General features: G+C 30.0%; 3 protein-coding genes across 3 annotated transcripts; 2 read left to right on the top strand and 1 right to left on the bottom strand.

Moving 5' to 3' along the window:
• The first annotated feature begins 366 nt into the window (after window positions 1–366).
• Window positions 367–1,151, top strand: LOC114367023 (flowering-promoting factor 1-like protein 3). Its single transcript, XM_028324094.1, has one exon. It carries the CDS (start codon window positions 507–509, stop codon window positions 807–809), a length of 303 nt encoding a protein of 100 aa, XP_028179895.1. The 5' UTR covers window positions 367–506; the 3' UTR covers window positions 810–1,151.
• Window positions 1,152–12,811: 11,660 nt separating this feature from the next.
• Window positions 12,812–13,531, top strand: LOC114425552 (flowering-promoting factor 1-like protein 3). Its single transcript, XM_028392496.1, has one exon. The coding sequence runs from the start codon at window positions 12,868–12,870 to the stop codon at window positions 13,183–13,185; it is 318 nt and encodes a 105-aa protein (XP_028248297.1). The 5' UTR covers window positions 12,812–12,867; the 3' UTR covers window positions 13,186–13,531.
• A 3,473-nt stretch (window positions 13,532–17,004) lies between these two features.
• On the bottom strand, window positions 17,005–19,623 carry LOC114425529 (vesicle-associated membrane protein 724-like). Its single transcript, XM_028392473.1, has 5 exons — window positions 19,319–19,623; window positions 18,455–18,596; window positions 18,231–18,351; window positions 17,515–17,577; window positions 17,005–17,435 (listed from the first exon to the last, which is right to left on the bottom strand). The coding sequence occupies exons 1-5, from the start codon at window positions 19,506–19,508 to the stop codon at window positions 17,280–17,282; spliced, it is 672 nt and encodes a 223-aa protein (XP_028248274.1). The 5' UTR covers window positions 19,509–19,623; the 3' UTR covers window positions 17,005–17,279.

Genomic DNA, 19,623 nt, shown 5'->3' with positions numbered 1-19,623 from the left:
CTTATAAAAACAAAGATTCTCTAAAGTGGGGTAACAAAAACTTTGTACTCCGCAAAATGGTTAAGGGAATCAGGATTCCCCCAATCCGATTAAGACCACGGGTGATGAAATGAGCCCCTCAAACACCCCCCTCTTCCAAATGTATATACAAAAGCTTATACTTTATAGTACCCTCTCCCCTGTGGGTCCCACCTTAGCTGTACTCACATCCAAACATCCCTATACTCAATATACTGTCTTTATCACCACCATATAATTTTTAATTATTACATATTTCTACATTTTATAAAAAAAAATAAAAAATAAAAAACCCATCTTACCCATTACTTCAATTTATCACCACTATATATACATCAATGCCCCATACTCCCCTCCCCATCTCGCATTGCACACTAATTCACAAAAACACTCAAAATTAAACACACAACACTTTGTGTTTGTTCTTACTTCTTATTCTTCTTCAATTGGTACACTTGTGTTGTGCCTCTAATTAAATCTAAGAAGAAATGTCTGGGGTTTGGGTTTTCAAGAACGGTGTGGTGAGGCTAGTGGAGAACCATGGCTCAGATCGCAAGGTGTTGGTTCACACTGCAAGCAACGAAATCATCACTTCCTATGCAGTTTTGGAGCACAAGCTTAGCTCACTGGGGTGGGAGCGTTACTATGATGACCCTGATCTTCTACAATTCCACAAACGCTCCACCGTGCATCTAATTTCTCTTCCAAGGGATTTCAACAAGTTCAGGTCCATGCACATGTATGACATAGTCGTCAAGAACAAGAACTACTTCGAAGTTAGGGACATTTAATAAGGGGGTGTGTAAAAAAAACTATCCATGACCCAAATTGGGCAGGGTAACCCTACAAAATTGAATTCTTGGGAGTGATTTATATCTACAAGTAATGTTGGTTTGATGATTTTGGATTTCTGGCCTTGGGGGGTGAGTGTCTGTGTCTACATGATGGGGACATTAATTTGTGTAATTTGTATATGATCGAGTTTGTGGTATGATTAATATTTATGTATAGAGTTACGGTCTGATCGATCGGAGAAGCGTGATCAAAGCCTGAGGAGGGGATGTGATCATTTGTGTGTCGTGATGTAAATCTTTATAATCATCATTCTAATTTCAAAGTTGAGTTTTCCTATACTTGGGTGTTGGGTATTCATATTATTAAGGTTTTGCTTTGTGAATTTATTTCTCAGAACAAGTTCATGGTGTTAATTATATATGGTGCTTTTGTTATAAGCTAAAAATTTCATGAGTAATAATAAAAATGCTTAAAATTAGCATAAGCAGTTGATTATGGTGTTAGTATTAAATAATATGGGAGGATCCAGACTATGCACGTACTTCTAATTTCAGTTAGAATTAATTTGGGCTAGTATAAATCGCATTCCATGTATTTGGATCTCTTTTTTATTTGATTCTTTCATCATTTTCTACGAGGAAATCGACTGTACATTAGAAATTTGGTTTTGCTGATGGGATGGATTCGGTTTTTCTTTATCAAGTTTGTGTCATGCGTGATGCATGGTCGAAGATCACAAACAAAATTATATAATAAAATTATAACAGGTAAATGATATTTATCCTTTTTATTACGGCTTTTACACTTATCCATTTTTAAATAATAAAAATATGCATTTATTGTTGCAAGAAGAAAAACTTGAGGTAATGAGAAATGATTTTAGTTTGTATCATAAATCCTATACTATATCCCTCTGAAAGGATATATAATCCAGTAGAAAATGGGTGAGAAGGAGGAGGGTGAAGCAAGATGCATGTGATGACGAGAGGTATGGGGAGAATGAAAAAGGGTCACGTGAGGGGATAGAGAGGTTCTATTGTTGTAAAGTTGACTTTTCTCTGAAGCCGCAATCCAAGTAAGCATGTGGGTATCCCGCGTGTATGGAAAGGAAGAGCTCTTTTTCATTTTCACACACAAAAAAAAAGAGATTTTGATTTTTCTCTCTCTTTTGAAATTTTCAATAAGTCATTGGTTCCCACAGGAAGGATAATATGGGCCTTGGTCCAACCCGCTAGTCAGCTAAACAAGAAACATTGAGTTCCATTATTCAACCTATCAGTCTATATTAGTTTCTACTATTTAATCCCTCAACCTGATGAACCAACAAAAGACAAAAGACAGGTTGACTATTTGTATTATTTTTAAATTTATATTAAAATAAAATTTAAAATAAATCCTTGATATATTTTAAGTTCTTTAATTTTTTTTTCTTTATTTCTTTTTCATTATTTTAAGGATCATTCTACCAATCCACTTCTAAGTAGGTAGATTAGGATTTTCAACTCACTATTAACAAGTATGTCAATTTGTCTCCAATCGTTTTTGACTAGTGATTGTTAGATTTCATTTTAAAATTAATTGACATTAAGTGAAATTGTCCAAATGAGTACTAGCAGAAGCATGGTCCCAAGATTAGAGTTTGCTCTAATGGTGGGTACTCGTCGCAGCTCTGATACCATATTAAATTTCATCTTAAAACCAATTGTTATTAAGTGAAGTTGTCCAACAGATATATAAGCCGCACTTCAAGGATTGAGGCAGCCGAGGTGGGACTTGGGTATTTTCCAATAGTGATGAGATACATAAAAATAACTCGAATTTGCTTACTTAATTTATCATCCCTACATAAATAATATTAGACTTAATTCTTTTAAATAAGATTTTAAATTTGAACATTATAAATAAAAATAATAATAACATGATTAATTGATAGAAAAAATCTTACTAAAAAATAATGAGTCACCTTACTAATGTATTCTGGTACCAAAAAAATTTTTGGCAGAAGGAATAATTTTGGAGCAAGCGTATCATATCTCGTCTAATAAAGTTTTCTTTTTAAAATATCATATCTCCTTTTCTTTTCAATGTGTATGCAAAATGTTATATTAACATTTTTTTTTATGTAACTCTTAAAATATTTTTTAGCTATAAAATAATGTTATGTATGTCTCTTAAAATGAATGCTAGGATTAAAAACAATGATTTTAAATTTTGGAGGGATGAACAAAAAAATAAAAATTAATTCACTTATTTTATAGGAATCAAAAACCGCAATTTTAGAGAGATCACCCATAATATTTACACTAGTAATAGTTTGTTTTCTACTCATATATATATATATATATATATATATATATATATATATGGTGTGAATATTGAAATATCCGTACCGATCATCTACCTATTTTTATAAATTTTTGCAAATAAATACTCAGACCCAATTTCAAATCTATTTAATGGATAAATTCTATCCCTATCAAAGATAAATTTTATATGTATTTTTTCGCCCCCTTTATGAAGTCAGGTATTCCTCTAATCGAAAACCACGAATTTAATTTCTTAAGATTTAGAGATTAATAAATTGGATTTTACATTTTGAAACATGTGAGAGATTATCGTATATTTTGTTGATATTTCAAAAGTTAATATTTTTCTTTAATTAAATTTAAATAATTTTCTTAAATTTATAATTATTCATTAAAATAAATATTTTATTTGACTTGATCATTTAGATTATGTATCAGTTATCCTTTGACTTGGTCTCAGCTAGGAATCCTATCTTTTTCATTATAAATATCTATGATTCACATTATTTAAAATAGCTTTTTTTTATTGTGTTATGATTTTCTATTCTTATTAAAAAAATTAGCTAGCTTTTTTGTGCTGATATTTTTTTTAAAAAAATCAATTATATTTTAGGTGACTGGTGTATTATGACTTGTCAACATGCTTAATGAATCTAATTATCTATTAAAAAAATTGCTAAAACTTGTGTCGACTTGGCAGTATAATTCATTCTATATAAACTGGTGCAATGCAAAGACTTCTTTAATTATGATCGACGTATGTTTAAAGTAAGAAATCACTGTTGGAATTTAGGTTGAGAATTTTAAATTTAAGGTGTAGAATTGAGACCCATATGTGCTTAACATAAAGAGGGATGAGAATACACTAAAAGAGGATCAAACCCAGCACTCGACATGCGTTAACACGTGAATGCATTCATGATGACATTCTTATCAATTGAATTGAAAAGTTTACGGGCTGCTTCATCTATATTTCTCGTATCTTATTGAAAAGATGTTATTGAAGATCGATGTTAGTATCAACTTTTAAGATTGACTTTAAGTAGCCAAAAATAAACAAAAAATATTTACTATATTTTTATACAATAAATACTTTTTTTAATAAAAAATAAACATGTATGTATTCTACTTTTACTTAAAATAAGTCCAAAGGAATTATGTTAAAAAAAAACCGTTTTCTTTAATCTTTAAGTTTGATACAATGTGTTTAAATACTGTACAAAATTTTATATTGCTACCAAATTAAGATGTGTTTTTTAAAATAATTATCATAAAATAATATAAATCTTATTGAATGGTACTAATTAAATTATAAGAGCTGTACATCATGAGAATTATATAAATTTTAGGATATTTTTTATTTTCACAGTTTGTTTTATGATTTCTTTTAAATTTTAAAAATTATAAGCCTGCCCATATATATATTATCTAATTTCATGCTTTGGCCTCCTTTTATAAATAATAATGATAATGAGGATGTGCACATTTTTACTCTAAAGTCTAAACATTTTTCTATCTCATTATATAACCTATTATACATATATATTTTTCCTATCAATTAGTTTCGTATGATAAAATGGTGGGAGGAGAGAAGGGAAAGCAGAGAAATGATGTGGATATGGGAAATCTCCATCTTTTGACAATGTAAAAACAGAAAGAAAGAAAAATATGACAAGGTGTGAGTCCGTACCTTTTTATTTCTTCACTCATAGGTAATAACTTCAAAACTTATGATAATCAATTAACATGAACTACAATTAATTGTCACTTTTAACTTCTAAACGTATGATTATCACACTTTAAGATCGATTAACAACAAATTTCATATGACAATATAATTGATTATCTTCTTTTTTTTTTGTTTATATCTACAATCAATTGACCTCCTTTAAATTCGATTAACAACCTTTTTTTATATTTATATTTTTTTTCTTATTTCTATCAAACCATAAACTCTTAAAATTTACACTATTTTTCACATATTTTTATCTACTTTATTTCTCTCTTTCCTATTTTCTCTAGTCATTTGCCTTATTTCTTTTCCTCTTGTCTTATTTAGAATAGAGGTGTTAACCAATCATTATTGTTTTATATTACATATATTTTACTGGAAAAAAACTATTATTTGTAAAATAGCATGATGTGAATGGCTAGAAGCATTTCTCATCAACATAGTATCGAATCCACCCATTAGTAATGATTTGAAATGTCAGTGGTACATTTTACATTCTGTACCTGCAAAAAAGAAAGCAAGAATCTTTGGTTTGTATCTATTGAAAACCTGCCATACCGGAAAATATTTTCCCAATTGGATATTATGCAAACAATACCATTCATTGAACCCAGTAACATGTGCCCCACCCATAGGTTGGAATTGGATCACATGGATCTCCAAGTTTTCTGTACCTCCCATCCTTTTTTATTTTCTTTATTGATAAATATTAATTGTAAATTTTGACTCATAAAAGAGTTTCAAATTTATGATATATTTTTTCTTTTTTTTTTTTTTCCTTCAACCACCTAATTAATTTTATAACTCCTCTTTCAGTGCCCTTCTCAACCAATTGAAAATCTTCAAAAATTAAAATCCAAGGATTCCATAGGAGATATGGTAATTAAACACCACAAAAAGAAAAAGTCCATCAAATGGAAGTGAAGATAAATTCTACAGCTAGCTTTGCCGTCTCATCAATCATGGGAAGGTGTGGGTGTGGTACCTTAAGCCCATTCTGTTCTTGAATGGGCTAGGTGCTCTTTTTCATTGAGTGGTCAGTTTCATGCTTTATTATGTTGAAGAAGCTCAAAAGGATCGAGCAATGGAGAAGAAGCTCTGTGTATTTTTTTTTTTTTTCCTTTTACTTATGTCCTATCCGTTAAGAATGGCAGCAAATTAGTTCCCTCTGTCCTCTAATGATTTGCCTTTTTGACTGGACCAAACAACTGGACATCGTGTCTTGTCATGAACTTTGCACTGTACACATTCTATTTCAAAGTTTAGGATTTTAAAATTTCTTGCATAAATAAGAGAGTTGAATGTGAAAAACTATATTACTCCATCTATTTAATTTTATATTACGTTTTAGTAAAAATATTTTTTTTAAAAAAAATATTTACCGTTTTACAAAATTAATCAAGTATTAAGTATTATTTTCATTGAGTACCCTTAACCGATATTAGGATTATTCTTTTCAATTCTCATAATTAATCAGAGAGATAAAAAGGGTATATTAAAAGCTTACATAATATATTTTATGAATTTCAAAATTTTAATTACACCTTTTAATAATATACCAATACCTTAAACGTCATATATAAAATGAAATCATAAAAATAATATGGTTGGAAATTGTCTATCCTGTCTTAACTCAAATAATTAACTACTTTTGTGTTTATTTACAAATAACCGTAAACAATATTTAATCACTTATGAGACATATTTAATCTTTAGTGATACAAACATACTGAGAATTTGGCCAGATGATCAAGCAGGTGCATGATTATATATATATATATATATATATATATATATATACTTGTAATTACTTGTGAAATATCTTATCTTTATTGGTATAATTGTGTGGAATATTTGAAAAAAAATAGTTGACCTTTAAACAATTTCTTTGAAAGAAATTGTCAAAATAAATATAACAATATAGCTAAAGTATTTTTTTTTAAAAAAATATTTTAAGTTATTTTTTTAATTATTAGTAAATATCAACGGCTAAATGCGGATATTAAAAAAAAAATATGGATATCAACTTAACAGGTATTGCTTAAAAAAAAAAAAAAAAGCTTGTCAAAGTATCTGTACATGTATAAGGGCGAGAGCATAGTTATCTGGCAAGGCCAGTAGCGAACAATTACTACAGTTCTCACTATACCTTATTGTCATCTCCACTTGTGAACCATATTTAACCATTAGTGTCACTAATACATATTGATAATTGTATATGCATTCATTTACTCTTAACCACTTTTGAGACAAAAATAACCACCATGAGTGAATAGTGATTGAGATCTAGAAAAAAGGCTTGAGGCTTCATTAGAGTAAAATACTAAATTATGAAATTGTATAATTTTTGTATTGGACCTTGTTGAATTTTTGTAATTTTTACTATATTTTATAATTAGAACCTTAGCTTAGATTGTGCTTCCTTGATGTTGGGCCATCCTAAGCTTCTAGGTTCTAATTTTTAGTTCAATTAGTTGCATTATTTAGTTAGTTTGTTGGGTCATGGGCCTAATTAGTTAATAAAGGTTTAAGTATGGCTTTTAAGTCTTGGGTGGAATTTGATATTAACTTAGTTATGTGACATAATTTTTCTTTGACTTTTGAATTCGAGAACCTTTTGATTTTTATCAAAGAGCGAAAGAAATACTTTTTACATAGGGAGTCGTTGTTGGGGAGATTTGAGGGGTACACCTATGGACCATGAGCCATCACATAAGGAGACCTGACACCACACTCTAACCCAAAACCTTAAGTCTCAGGTTTATACGTCTTCTCCTCACTTATCTGGTGCTCAACCTTTCCACTTCTACCCGATAGAAGACTTCACCTCACACTTGTAACCCAAGAGTCGTCCTAATAGACTTATTAATCGAGCTTAAATTGTGATGTCGTTTCCATTTTTATTTCTTCCGTTTTGATATTTTTTTTCTTTTATTTGAGTATTGATACTGTATTTGAGATCATAGAAGGGGTTTTTAGTTTTTATCACCCTTGGTACAGGTATTCTTACGATCTCTCATTCCGTGGCTGGTGGAATACTAGAGCTTAATTAGTTTAAATGGATTCTTAGCCTGTTAGCCATAAGGGAAATGCTGATAACAATTGCAACTACAATAGCTAGTACAATATAGAACTAATAGAAGCCACTTACCTAGCTAATCCAATCCCTATATAACTGGAAAGAAAGTTGCAAGAGGATATGATTCATATATAATCATTTTAAACGATTTCAACACAAAGATTTGGTTTGATGGGGAGAAAAGTTTATTATTTCTTGTGTTATCATCCAAATAAACTCTTTTCCCATAAATTATGTGAAAGAATTATAATACTATATTTGTTCTCATAATTTTTATAATATTCTTTATAGTATCATATTTTTCTTTCTTTCTCTTAATTTTCCAACAATGTTTTACATATTTAGATAGTAAATATATAAATAACAAGACGAAAACTGCGTTGCATCATGTTAATTTATAGATGGTTTACAGTGCACCACAAATAATAACTAGATCTTATCTTTACAATATTATTGTGCACTCCTCACACCACCATGAACCTAATTTGTCTATTGTCCCTTTTTAACTTATCCTTGTATTATTTTTTCACACCGTTTTAAAATTGAATCATAAAATTAAATATTAACACAACATGAAACAGGAATAACTGGGAAAAGGATGGAAGCCAATTTCTTCACACCATGGCATTGTTTTCTTCCTCTCCTATTCTAGCAACCCCTGGTGCCACCAACCACTAGTTGCCATTGTTCGTCACTGCACGAAGCCAAAATCGGTGATGGCAAAAACGGCGTAGATTTCTTCTGTCCTTTTCGTCATTCTCCTCTCTCCTTCACACCATGGCGATCCCTGAAACTTGTTAAGCAACATTGAAAACACAACAAAACCCTCGGCCAGCTCCCTCACACCATCATCAACTGCCAAAAATTATATATAATTTAAATCTTCAACCACCCAAAATTGAGTTATTTTATATTTTTAACCAATATGTCATCACTTTAAATGAGATATATCCCAACATGCATGATCAAAAACAATATTTTAAAATTATCACGACCAAAAACTTTTTTAAAAAATATTAAGAATCAAAAATAAAATTTAAAAATTTGTTAAAGATAAAAATATATTTAAGCTTAAATATTTTCAACATTAAAATTATTATAATAAATTTTAAAAACTAAATCTTTTTTATTCCTCTACAATATTATAATCTTATATCTTTTGCTTCATTTATATAATTTTGGATTTTGTGATATGTGATAAATTGCCATAAGTTTTTTAGTTGTTGGTTAAATATAATATATTAAATTAAAAATTAATTTACTTTAATTTTTATATTTGGCTCCACTCAAAGAAAATTTTCTAAATTTTATATTAAAACATATATATATTTATGTTGTTTATCGATATATTAACTTTTAGTTTTAATTTTTTTATTCTTTACCTGGTTATAAAAATAACATAAAATAATATAGAAAAAATACTACACAATACTAATTCATATATATGAACCTTTTTAATTTTTTTGGATCCCTCTAACCAAGTGTGCCGCATGGATTTTTAAGATCATCAAACCACACAAAAAACTTGAAATGACTTGCTGTTGATCAAGGATTCCTTCCACAACAAATTATTGGATAAATGCATAGACGTTTCTGGAGAAAGATTTGCATACACTATCAGGAGTTAATTTTGGAAACAGATTATTTACTAATTGATTAAACATGATTAATTTGCTTGATCAGCGGATAGATAGGTTAACTTATTTTTAAATTTCCGTTTACTCTAAAATAAAATCAACAGTTATGATAGATTTGTTTATGCAGTATTTGTGGATAAATAGATTAATTTGTTTTTTAAACTACAGATTTCTGTTAACCCAAATGTTGTTAAGCCTTATTAACATATTTTGATAGATTTAATGGGACACCAACCAATTAATGAATGAGGCTAGCTATTAAATGTATAGGTGTTGTTTAGTCTATCTATCCTCTCGCATTCCACTGGTGGAATATTAGAGCTTTAGTTTACGCGGATTCTTAGCCACTAATTAAGGAGGTGAAGATATCAATCTCTCCTTATTGTAGAAATTAACGTGTGCATAAAGATATTCTATATATTATATAATTTGAAGGCAGGCAAATATTGAATAGGATAGACAAAATAAAATTCAGTAAAAAAAAAGATAGACAAACAAAAACCCTTTAAGCAGGAAGTATCAATTAACATAAACAATAATGAGGCAGCATAAACAAAAACAAATGCAAGGAAAATCTCCCTCATACACACGGAGGTCCTAATGAATATCAACAATGTTATTTAATTTCCTAATGAATATTAACAATGTTATTTAATTTTCCACACTAATTGAGATCAATTCCTTCCATCTTTGTTCCCACACCACTACTTTCCTGTTATCCTCCCCACAAACCATAGAAAAACTTTTTCGAAAAGGTATATATTTACTTGAGTCTACCGTGCCAAGAGCATAAACCTTTTAACTTTCTTAATTAAAAACACTTATTCCACAGCCACATTCAAGTCCAAATGATATTTTCCTCGTTCTCACTAGCTCACACGTACAGTTTTTCTTCACCAACACTTGTTGATATAATTTTGTGATATGGTAGATTATTAATTTTTTGGCCTAGTTAATCTGGAGCCAATTAATAATAAGCTTAATTAATTTGCTAGTGCAGACGTGCTCTGGATTATGTTTGTATACATTTTCTTTTTAAAAATCAGCAAATACTTGTATATATAGTTATAAACAATACAGAAAATGGCACCAGAAGTACCATTGTTTACAGTAGACATAGTTTCAGCACCCACACTTGGCTCACAGGTTAATAGATATTAATATCTCAACCCCTAAGCAACCCATGGTAGAGCCTATATATACCCACCAAAACAAAATTCCTCCAAGTCCTAGTGCACAAACCACCCTTCCTTGCCATTAACCCCTTTAATTGCACTTGACAAATCCATGTAGCTTCCTTAGGCACTACTCAAGCACGCTGCAATGTTGGAACTCCACTGCACAAAGGAGAAAGTGAAATTCGAAGATAATTAACGAACTCAGCTATGACCACACTAGAAAGCTTATGTCGTAAACAATATATACTTTGCCAATCAGCAGTATGTTGCGTAAAAATACATTTGTTTCTTTCCTTCCAAAGCCGAAAAATAACAGCACTCCAAATGACCACACCTTGCTTTCACTCTCGGACTTAGTTTCTAGGATAAGTTTCTCCTCACAAAGCAAAGATTCTCTTGAATGGGGTAACACAATACTTTGGACTCCTAATTAAGATGCTGAAGGGAATCAGGATTGCCCCCAAATCCTATTAAGACCAATTAAGACTAATGTAATCATTTCTCTGTGTCAAAATATGTAATAACTGCTCTCCAAATGTTCTCTTTCAAATCTATTCCCCCCGTGTCCCACCCACCTTGGCTGCACTTATAAACCAAGCATTCCTATACTCTATAGAGACCTCATATTCTATATAAGAGATAAATTGTTGGGTATATATCTTGTATTGAACCACCATGTTTTTCATTAATCTTCATATCACAGTGTTATTTTCTCTTTACCAAAATAATAATATTTTTTAGGCTTTAGCCTTTTGTTTTTATTTTAAAATAATTGTCCTTTTTTAGCTTTTTAAAGCTATTTTGTTTCTAACAATACTCCTAAATATGATTAATGTCAGTAATTGACTTAGTCAACAAGGATTTACCTTTACCTTTACCTTTATTTTGTAAAACAGTTATTCAGTTAACTGTTATTTCTTTTAACAGTTTTTCTATTATAACTGTTTAGTTTGTAGTTGGTAGAAATAGAAACTATTAATAGCTGGATAGTTCTAGTAATCAGAGAAAGTTTTTCTGAAATCATTGTGTGGTTCTTTTTTTCTCTTGTAATCACTGTGAGAATGTGTAACTCAAAGAAGAAGATTATTGTATTCACAAAAAGAGTTGGAAACATCAATGAGAAGTGATTGAGTCGTGATCTAGTTTTCTTTGAAGTGAATTCTCTTAACTTGGCAAAACAATTAAAAAGATAAATTAATACTTGCATTGAAAAGAATCTCCAGTCATAAAAATAAATAAGTATACAATAGAATGTATATATTTACAATTGGTGGATAATATATAAGATAATTTATGACAAATAGTAGTTGACAAATTGAACATATTTTTGTCTAAATTTATATTAATTAAATATTTCTTAATCAGTTTCATAATTTTAAAGAATTACTTTCTTGAATCTCAATTATAGGTGGAAAAAATAGCTTACACTTTAAAAAAGATGATTAGAATCATTTAATTATAGTTATTTCATTTAAAAGATAAATCATTTTCCTAAATTACCCAACCTTTGATTTTGATATAAGAATAAAAAAGTATCATTGAAAACAAAACATCTATTAAATGAACAACATTTTAGAAATTATATCATCAAATAAAATAAAGTTAATAGAATTTTTTATTATTATTGAGATCAAGACATAATGAGTTTTTTTTCTTCTTATAAGTATTAATTTTTCTTACTAAATTGAACACTTAAATATATGTCATATAAACATGCATGGGTGAAAACCACATAGATGGTTATATTATAGTACCCAATAAATATTTTATGCTATGGAGTTTTTATTACATATTTGTATGGTTTTAAACTCTTGACTAACTGCAATTGTAAAATGTAATTTCAAGATATTTTGATACTCTACAATCGTATTACGATTATAATTGTGATCGTATCATATTTTTTCACAATGTAAAAGTTTTTGGCTCACCGCAATGCAATTAAAAATTATGCAAATTTGTATAAAAAATATATCAATTCAAAACCACCATCTTAGTTATACCCATTACCCATATGCATATATAAATACCCCATACTCCCCTCCTCCCATTGCACATTAGCTCACAAACACTAAAAAACACACACTTTGTTCTTCCTCTCTAGTTCTTGTTTTCTAAGCAAAGAATGGCTGAGGTTTGGGTTTTCAAGAACGGTGTGGTGAGGCTAGAAGAGAAACCATGTGGCTATGAGCACAAGGTGATGAAGAAGGTGCTGTTTCACACTGCAAGCAACGAAGTCATCACTTCCTATGCAGTGTTGGAGCACAAGCTTAGCTCACTGGGGTGGGGGCGTTACTACGATGACCCTGATTTGCTTCAGTTCCACAAACGCTCCACCGTGCACCTAATTTCTCTCCCAAGGGATTTCAACAAGTTCAGGGCCACGCACAGGTATGACATAATCGTCAAGAACCAGAACTGCTTCCAAGTTAGGGACGTGTGAAGTGAATTAACTGCATGCATGGCCCTTTGGGTAGGGCATTCTGCTATCGTGTGTCACTGTTTGTGCATCCTACAAAATTGAATTCTTCAAGAGAAGTTTCTTTTCTTTTTATATTTTCTGATTTATATCTACATGTAATTCTGGTGTTTGATTATGGATTTGTCACCATGGGGTGGGTGTTTGTTTCTAAGTGTGAAAATCAGTGTCAAGTCGAGTTAATGATTAAACTTGACTTGTAAAAAAATTAAATAAGTTGCTCAAATTTGGCTCCTTTACTTAAAAGGAGCATAATTAAAAGTTTGAGTTTAATTGTTAAAAGAAATAAAGCTTGAGCTTTTGTGTAACTCATTTACAAATTAATTTTTCATGTTTTTGTACCTTTTTAAAATTATTTATAATCTTATCAATTTAGTGTATAATAAACATTTTAATACAAAATGATAATATATAAATAGAAATATGTGCTCAACATGGTATGTGGAATTAATTTTTTTTAAAACTATTACATTTTCATAATCTAGTAAATAAAAAATTCATAACTTATTAATTAATAAAAAAATTCCAAAATTAATTTTAATATTTTCAACAAAATTTTATACATTTCCATAATAAATATATACATAACAAAGGATAATAACATTATCATCATTAATTTAAATAAATCAACTGTTCACGAACTATTCACAAATTAAGGCTAATAAATGAACTATTAATGTCAAGTTCAAACCTTAAACTTGACTCATTTATATAAATAAGTTTGATTCCAATTTGAGTCTGTTTAATGATTAAACTTGATAAAATATTTAATCAAGCTCAAATAATTGATTGTTTGCGTCTAAATGATGGGGACATTAATTATTGTACGTATTTTGTATGAGTCTCTGTTTTTATTAATATGCATGTACGTATAGTGTATGGAGATACAATCGATCTGATCGAATAATGGTGAAGCCAGTGGATCAGTGGATGTCATTTGTGTGTCATGTTAAATTTTTTATATATTTGATCGATTTCATGTCCGTCTAATATGAACTCACATATTTGACGTGAAAATTTGAAGCAAGTATAAAGGGAACTTATTTTAAAAAAGCAGTTTAATGCATATCCAAACATACTTTTTATCCACTTGAGAATGGCTAAGCAAGACCTAGTCATTATATGTTTCTTATACTAGGCTTTCTACCCATGCATGCATGAGATTATTTATGTCGACGGTAAATAATAACAGAGAGTAAAAAATTTATACATTAGTAATATAAAAAATACAATGGGTGAGTTTATTTAGTCTTAAAATAAGTGATTATAAAAAAATGATTTATTTATAAGTGATTCAGTAAAAACAGTTTTGTGTTAGGTTATAATTATAAAAAAACATTTTTTTTAATTAAAAGTGATTTTTAGGCTATTTGGGTATGCCAATTGTATAAGTATTTTTTTATTACAAAATTACATAAAAAAAACCTTATATGTTCAAGACCCAAGGCGCAACATCATCACATGTCAAAGGCTAATATTTGTATTGCTATTAATGTTTCACTCTTCATATTTAACTTTGAAGTTTGAAGAAGTAAACTTAAAAGAGAGACACATCAATGTGTCTCTTTAACCTGATATCAAGTTAAATAAAATTAGGAACTACAAACATGAAATAACATTGCTTTTTATTCATAGTATGCGTTGAATTGATAGGAACTACATAAACTAAAATCACTGGAAAATCCAAGGCCTTAAATTGATAGGAACTACAAACACCCTATAACATTCCTTTTCATTCATAGTATGCGTTGACACAAGCTAAGCTAATAATTAGGTAGCTGAAACATACACATTGTAGTTCATCACAACACCAAAGACTTGTTACACTTTGTTCATGTCTTCCTATATGTTTCTTTTCTTGATTAATTCTCACTCTTGATAAGCAAATAAATTCAGTAAAGAGAGGATACAAGGTGAAAGATAAATGAAATATCCTCCCCTCACAAGGAATACAAGTAAAAAGTGATTTATCCTTCAAAATCTCCACCACTGTGAATATATGAACAAATTAAATATACGATGCTTACACCATGCATCTAGAGTCCCTCCTCTCAAATAAATCAGCACCAGAGAAACATTGTATCATATAACAAACCTGTGAGGATCCTAACGTTGCTATCCACCAAACTGAGGATCCTACACAACAAAGTCCCCTACAATGCCAAAGGTAAATCTTGCAGTTGATGCCACGAAGCTCCTAATAAGATAGCGATTTAACCATAAATGCATGGTCCCGGGTTTGATACATGTTGTGAAAATTAAACGTATAGTAAAATGGTATTCAACAAATCAATGATTCCTTTTCATAGACGAAATCAGATTTTCTCTTCTTCCGCGCGCCAAGCATCGTCGACGTTGCTGCCAAAGCCACTCACTAACATGTCTGCCAGTACATGAGGTGCTGGAAGATTTGCATGAAGATCCCACACTCCATAAACCTCATCTGATGAGAATGGCGGAAGCGACTGCTGTTGTTAAAAACAAGGCTACTTTCATCCAAAATTTCATTAAATCAAGCTTCGTGTTTTCACCAATTCCACTCCCACATCTGCTTATTTTCATAAGCAACTCTCACCAGTTTATTCAAATAAGTTGTTTTTAACTTATTTTTAGCTTCTGTTTTTTAAATAAGTTTATACAAATATCTAAAATTTTATAATAAATGCTTTTTAAATATAAACTAAGTATTTTTTATATATATATAAAAAAACTTAACCAAACTCACCCAATATTATTTAATTATAAATTATAATATATGATAAATTTATTAATCAGTTCTACAAATTCTTACAAGTTTTAACAACCATAATTTCTAATTAATTGACGATATAAAATATTTTATACAATAAATATATATAAATTAAACTCTTATAACAATTGTTTAAATTATATTTTTATCTAATTTATATCTTCTAAAAATATTTTCAAAATAACTTTAGTAATTGAATGTCTTTTGTGGAAGTTAAAAATAATTCCTTAAACTTTTTATATTCTTGTGAAGATTTAATTATATTTCTGAATAATTTGTCTAAAAATTTATTTTAGACATTAATTTTTTACGGAGAACATAATAACAAATACATAAATATATTAGTTGAGTAAGAAAAATAAATTATATTGATATATACATTATTACAACAGTGAACTATAGAAAGATACCACAATTATAATAAAATATAATTTTTGTAGTAATTCATATGTTAATGTGTTTTCTCGCAAAATGTTCATCCTTTCATGTTATATTTTGTTCATGCTTTTTATATTAAATTTAAGTAATTTGCTTATACTTTTTTTGAGTTTAAATATTAGATTTTAAATATATTATGAAAGACTAAAATAAACTATTTAATTTAATTTAAAAGAAAATTCAATTTTGATTAGATAAAAAAAAAAAACCCATTTAATAAAAGTGAACCTTGTGTTTGATTGTGTGGAAATGAGGGGGCAAGGAAAGAAGATCAAAGAAAGGAGAGGATCTCCAGTTGAGTGCATCATTTGGTATGCAAGAAATGAGAAAATAAAATTTTTATGTAGGTGAATTTAATAAAATAAATTTTAATTTTAAATTAATAAAAATAAAATAAAATAAAATAAATAAAAAATTTTAAATTGTATCCCAAAAATAAAAAATTATTATTATTTTAGAATGACCAAATTGACTCAAATTTAAAAGCTAAAGGGTCAAAATAAATTTTTTAAAAGATAAATGATCAAAATTAATCTTAAAAATAAGATTAAGAAAAAAAAGTATAAGTTAGCCTTTAAAAAATTATTCCTATTTTATTGGAGAGTAAATATCAAATAAGTTGTTCAAAACTCACAGAAATTAAGTTCATACATTTTTTTTGTGTGTGCCACATGGTACACAGCCACACATGCATTCTCCTCTCCCTCTATTCAAGAATTTCCAAGAACATATATGTCATTATCAACCACCAAAGAAGGTGAGAATTTTTTTTCCAATTGCCAAACTCCCCCTTCTCAGTTGATTGTCTTGCTAAATTGTTCCCTTATACATCATTAATCATTTTAAAAAAAAACTATCTGGAAACTTTCAATTACTGCCAGTTTGTACAATCAAATCCACCACAAATAGAAAGCCAGATAACCAAGACCAAAACCAACAATATTCCCAGAACAACCAATTTAATTTTCATGTTCTGATACCACATCTTCCGACGAACTTGTGTTCCTTGCTTTCTGAAATCTTGAGCCTGAAATTTAGGAAGTCCTCAGCCTTATAAAGCATAAGTTAAAGCAAAAAAATGTCTAACCTAAATCAACTTTACTCACATGTGAACGCAATGCCTCCGTCTTATCCGCAAGAATAGTTAGATTTTCTCCTCTATCAAGGGCCTGAAAACACATAGTGAAAATAAAGATGTCAAAGTATAATACTATGTTGTCTAAAATTACAATCAACACATTGTCTATCTGGCTAGAATATATACAACTTCAAATAAAGGCAATTGCGTGAGCTATGGCAACAGATACAAACAGAATAATTCAAGGAAATTTTGTTAATAATTATACAGAACTTAATAGGTTGTGATTTTGCCAAGTTTTGAATAGTGGAATGGAACTTATTGTCCACAAAGAGCAGAAAATGATTGATTGAGAGAAAATAGTTCTATAATGACAGATTCACAGGAATAGAATACTCATCAAACTGTCATTGCAAGTCATCACCAACAATAAGGTGAAGAAGGAGCAAGAATAGAAGCATACTGCTTCTCCAATCATTTCACATTGTTTTACAAATTTTCAAATCTTGAACTTTTCTGGATATTATCCAAAAGTTGCAATAAAGTCGGCAGACAAACATAGCAAACCTCACAGAATCAAATCCCTCCACCCCTTGCTTTCATACTTGATTTCAAGAGTGAAGAACATAAAAATGCTAATGGACTATACATTAAGCCAAGATGCAGAGTGACGACTGCACTAGGAAATGACTGAATACCAGGGTAAAAAAATAAAAATAGCCTAACTCCTAAACAATACAGTACCTTGTCTATATTTTCTAACATAATACTTTTAACTTCTGAAACTTGAGCCTTCACTTTTATTAGCTTTACAATCTCTTCAGCATGATTGATGATATACTTCATGTGCTCCTTCATAACTGGTCTGCAAATGAGCACACATATGATTTAACTTTCTATACAATTTGTCTATCCAAGCATTAACATATCCAAAACACCATCAAAGATTGAGAACAGAATGAGTGTACCCAAACTCCTTGTTCAGACTCTTGGCAATGGCTGTATCTGCTTTTCCACCCCCATATCTTTTCTTAAAATCAGCCTTGACACGTTCAAGGAAAGCAATAGAGATCTGCTTGCTAACAGATTCCTTAGCAACAACACAGTAAGCTGCAATTTACAGAAAGCCAATATGTAAAGCATTAAAAATGCTCATTGCACTACAACTCAACGATTTTAATCTAAGAAGTTGACCAAAAGTAAAACCACCCGATTTCAAACAAACACACACACACACACACACATCCATCTAGAGGTTGCATTGTTGGTTAGCTATATAAACAAAAAATTAAGCATTATTTGCAAAGTCTTCAGTAGCACATTGAAATCAGGTGTTACTAATTCCTATATATAATTAATGTCACCAAAAGGCAAAATCAAACACTTATTATAGGAGACTAACAAACCTTAATTCGAACTTAACAACCCAAATTCTAACTTACAAAATTTGAGAAGTACCCATTAAAAAACAAACAAAACCCAACAGGAAAATCAATTCAAAAGTCAAATAAAACCCCAAAAATGAAACCTTTATGCTCACTCAACCCACCCCCTAAAGTGACACATCCATTTTCAAAACTAGATCCAGCACCTAAAAACTAGGAGATATAAGGTGAGTTGGATGGTTAAGGAAGAAGGAAAGAGAGAAAAGTTTGCGGGTTTGATCCCCTCCGCTAACAAAAACTGTCATTCTAACAAACTAACATTCGCGGATAAAAAATACACCTAAAAACTAACAATTCAAACTCCACTTTCATCTTTGATTCACACAAAACATGTAATTCATAGAAACTAAGGATCAAGTCACCTGGGGGGGGGGGGGGGGGCATTACCATAACCATCTTCAACAAGGAAATTGAAGGTGTGGTGGTCACAGTTGTAAGTGAACTTGTTGTTGGAAGATGGAAGCTTCTGAAGACACTGAGCTGCAATGGCAGGGAAGTTTCCAGTGAACTCCGTGTACTCTGCTAACAGCATCGTCCCACGAGCCACGAAGCTATATATAAACGATTCCTGACTCATTATTGCTCTGTAACTGAGTCCACTCGGAACTCAGAGGAACCACAACAACAACACACACTGCGTGCTTCCTCTGTTTCTTCTGCTCTGCATCTACCGTTAGCAACTTCTAGGAAAC

Source organism: Glycine soja, chromosome 9 (genome assembly GCF_004193775.1).
Source record: "Glycine soja cultivar W05 chromosome 9, ASM419377v2, whole genome shotgun sequence".
In the NCBI taxonomy this organism is placed as follows: Eukaryota; Viridiplantae; Streptophyta; class Magnoliopsida; order Fabales; family Fabaceae; genus Glycine; species Glycine soja.
Note: the sequence above shows the minus strand (reverse complement) of the source record. Positions and strands in the feature narration are given on the sequence as shown.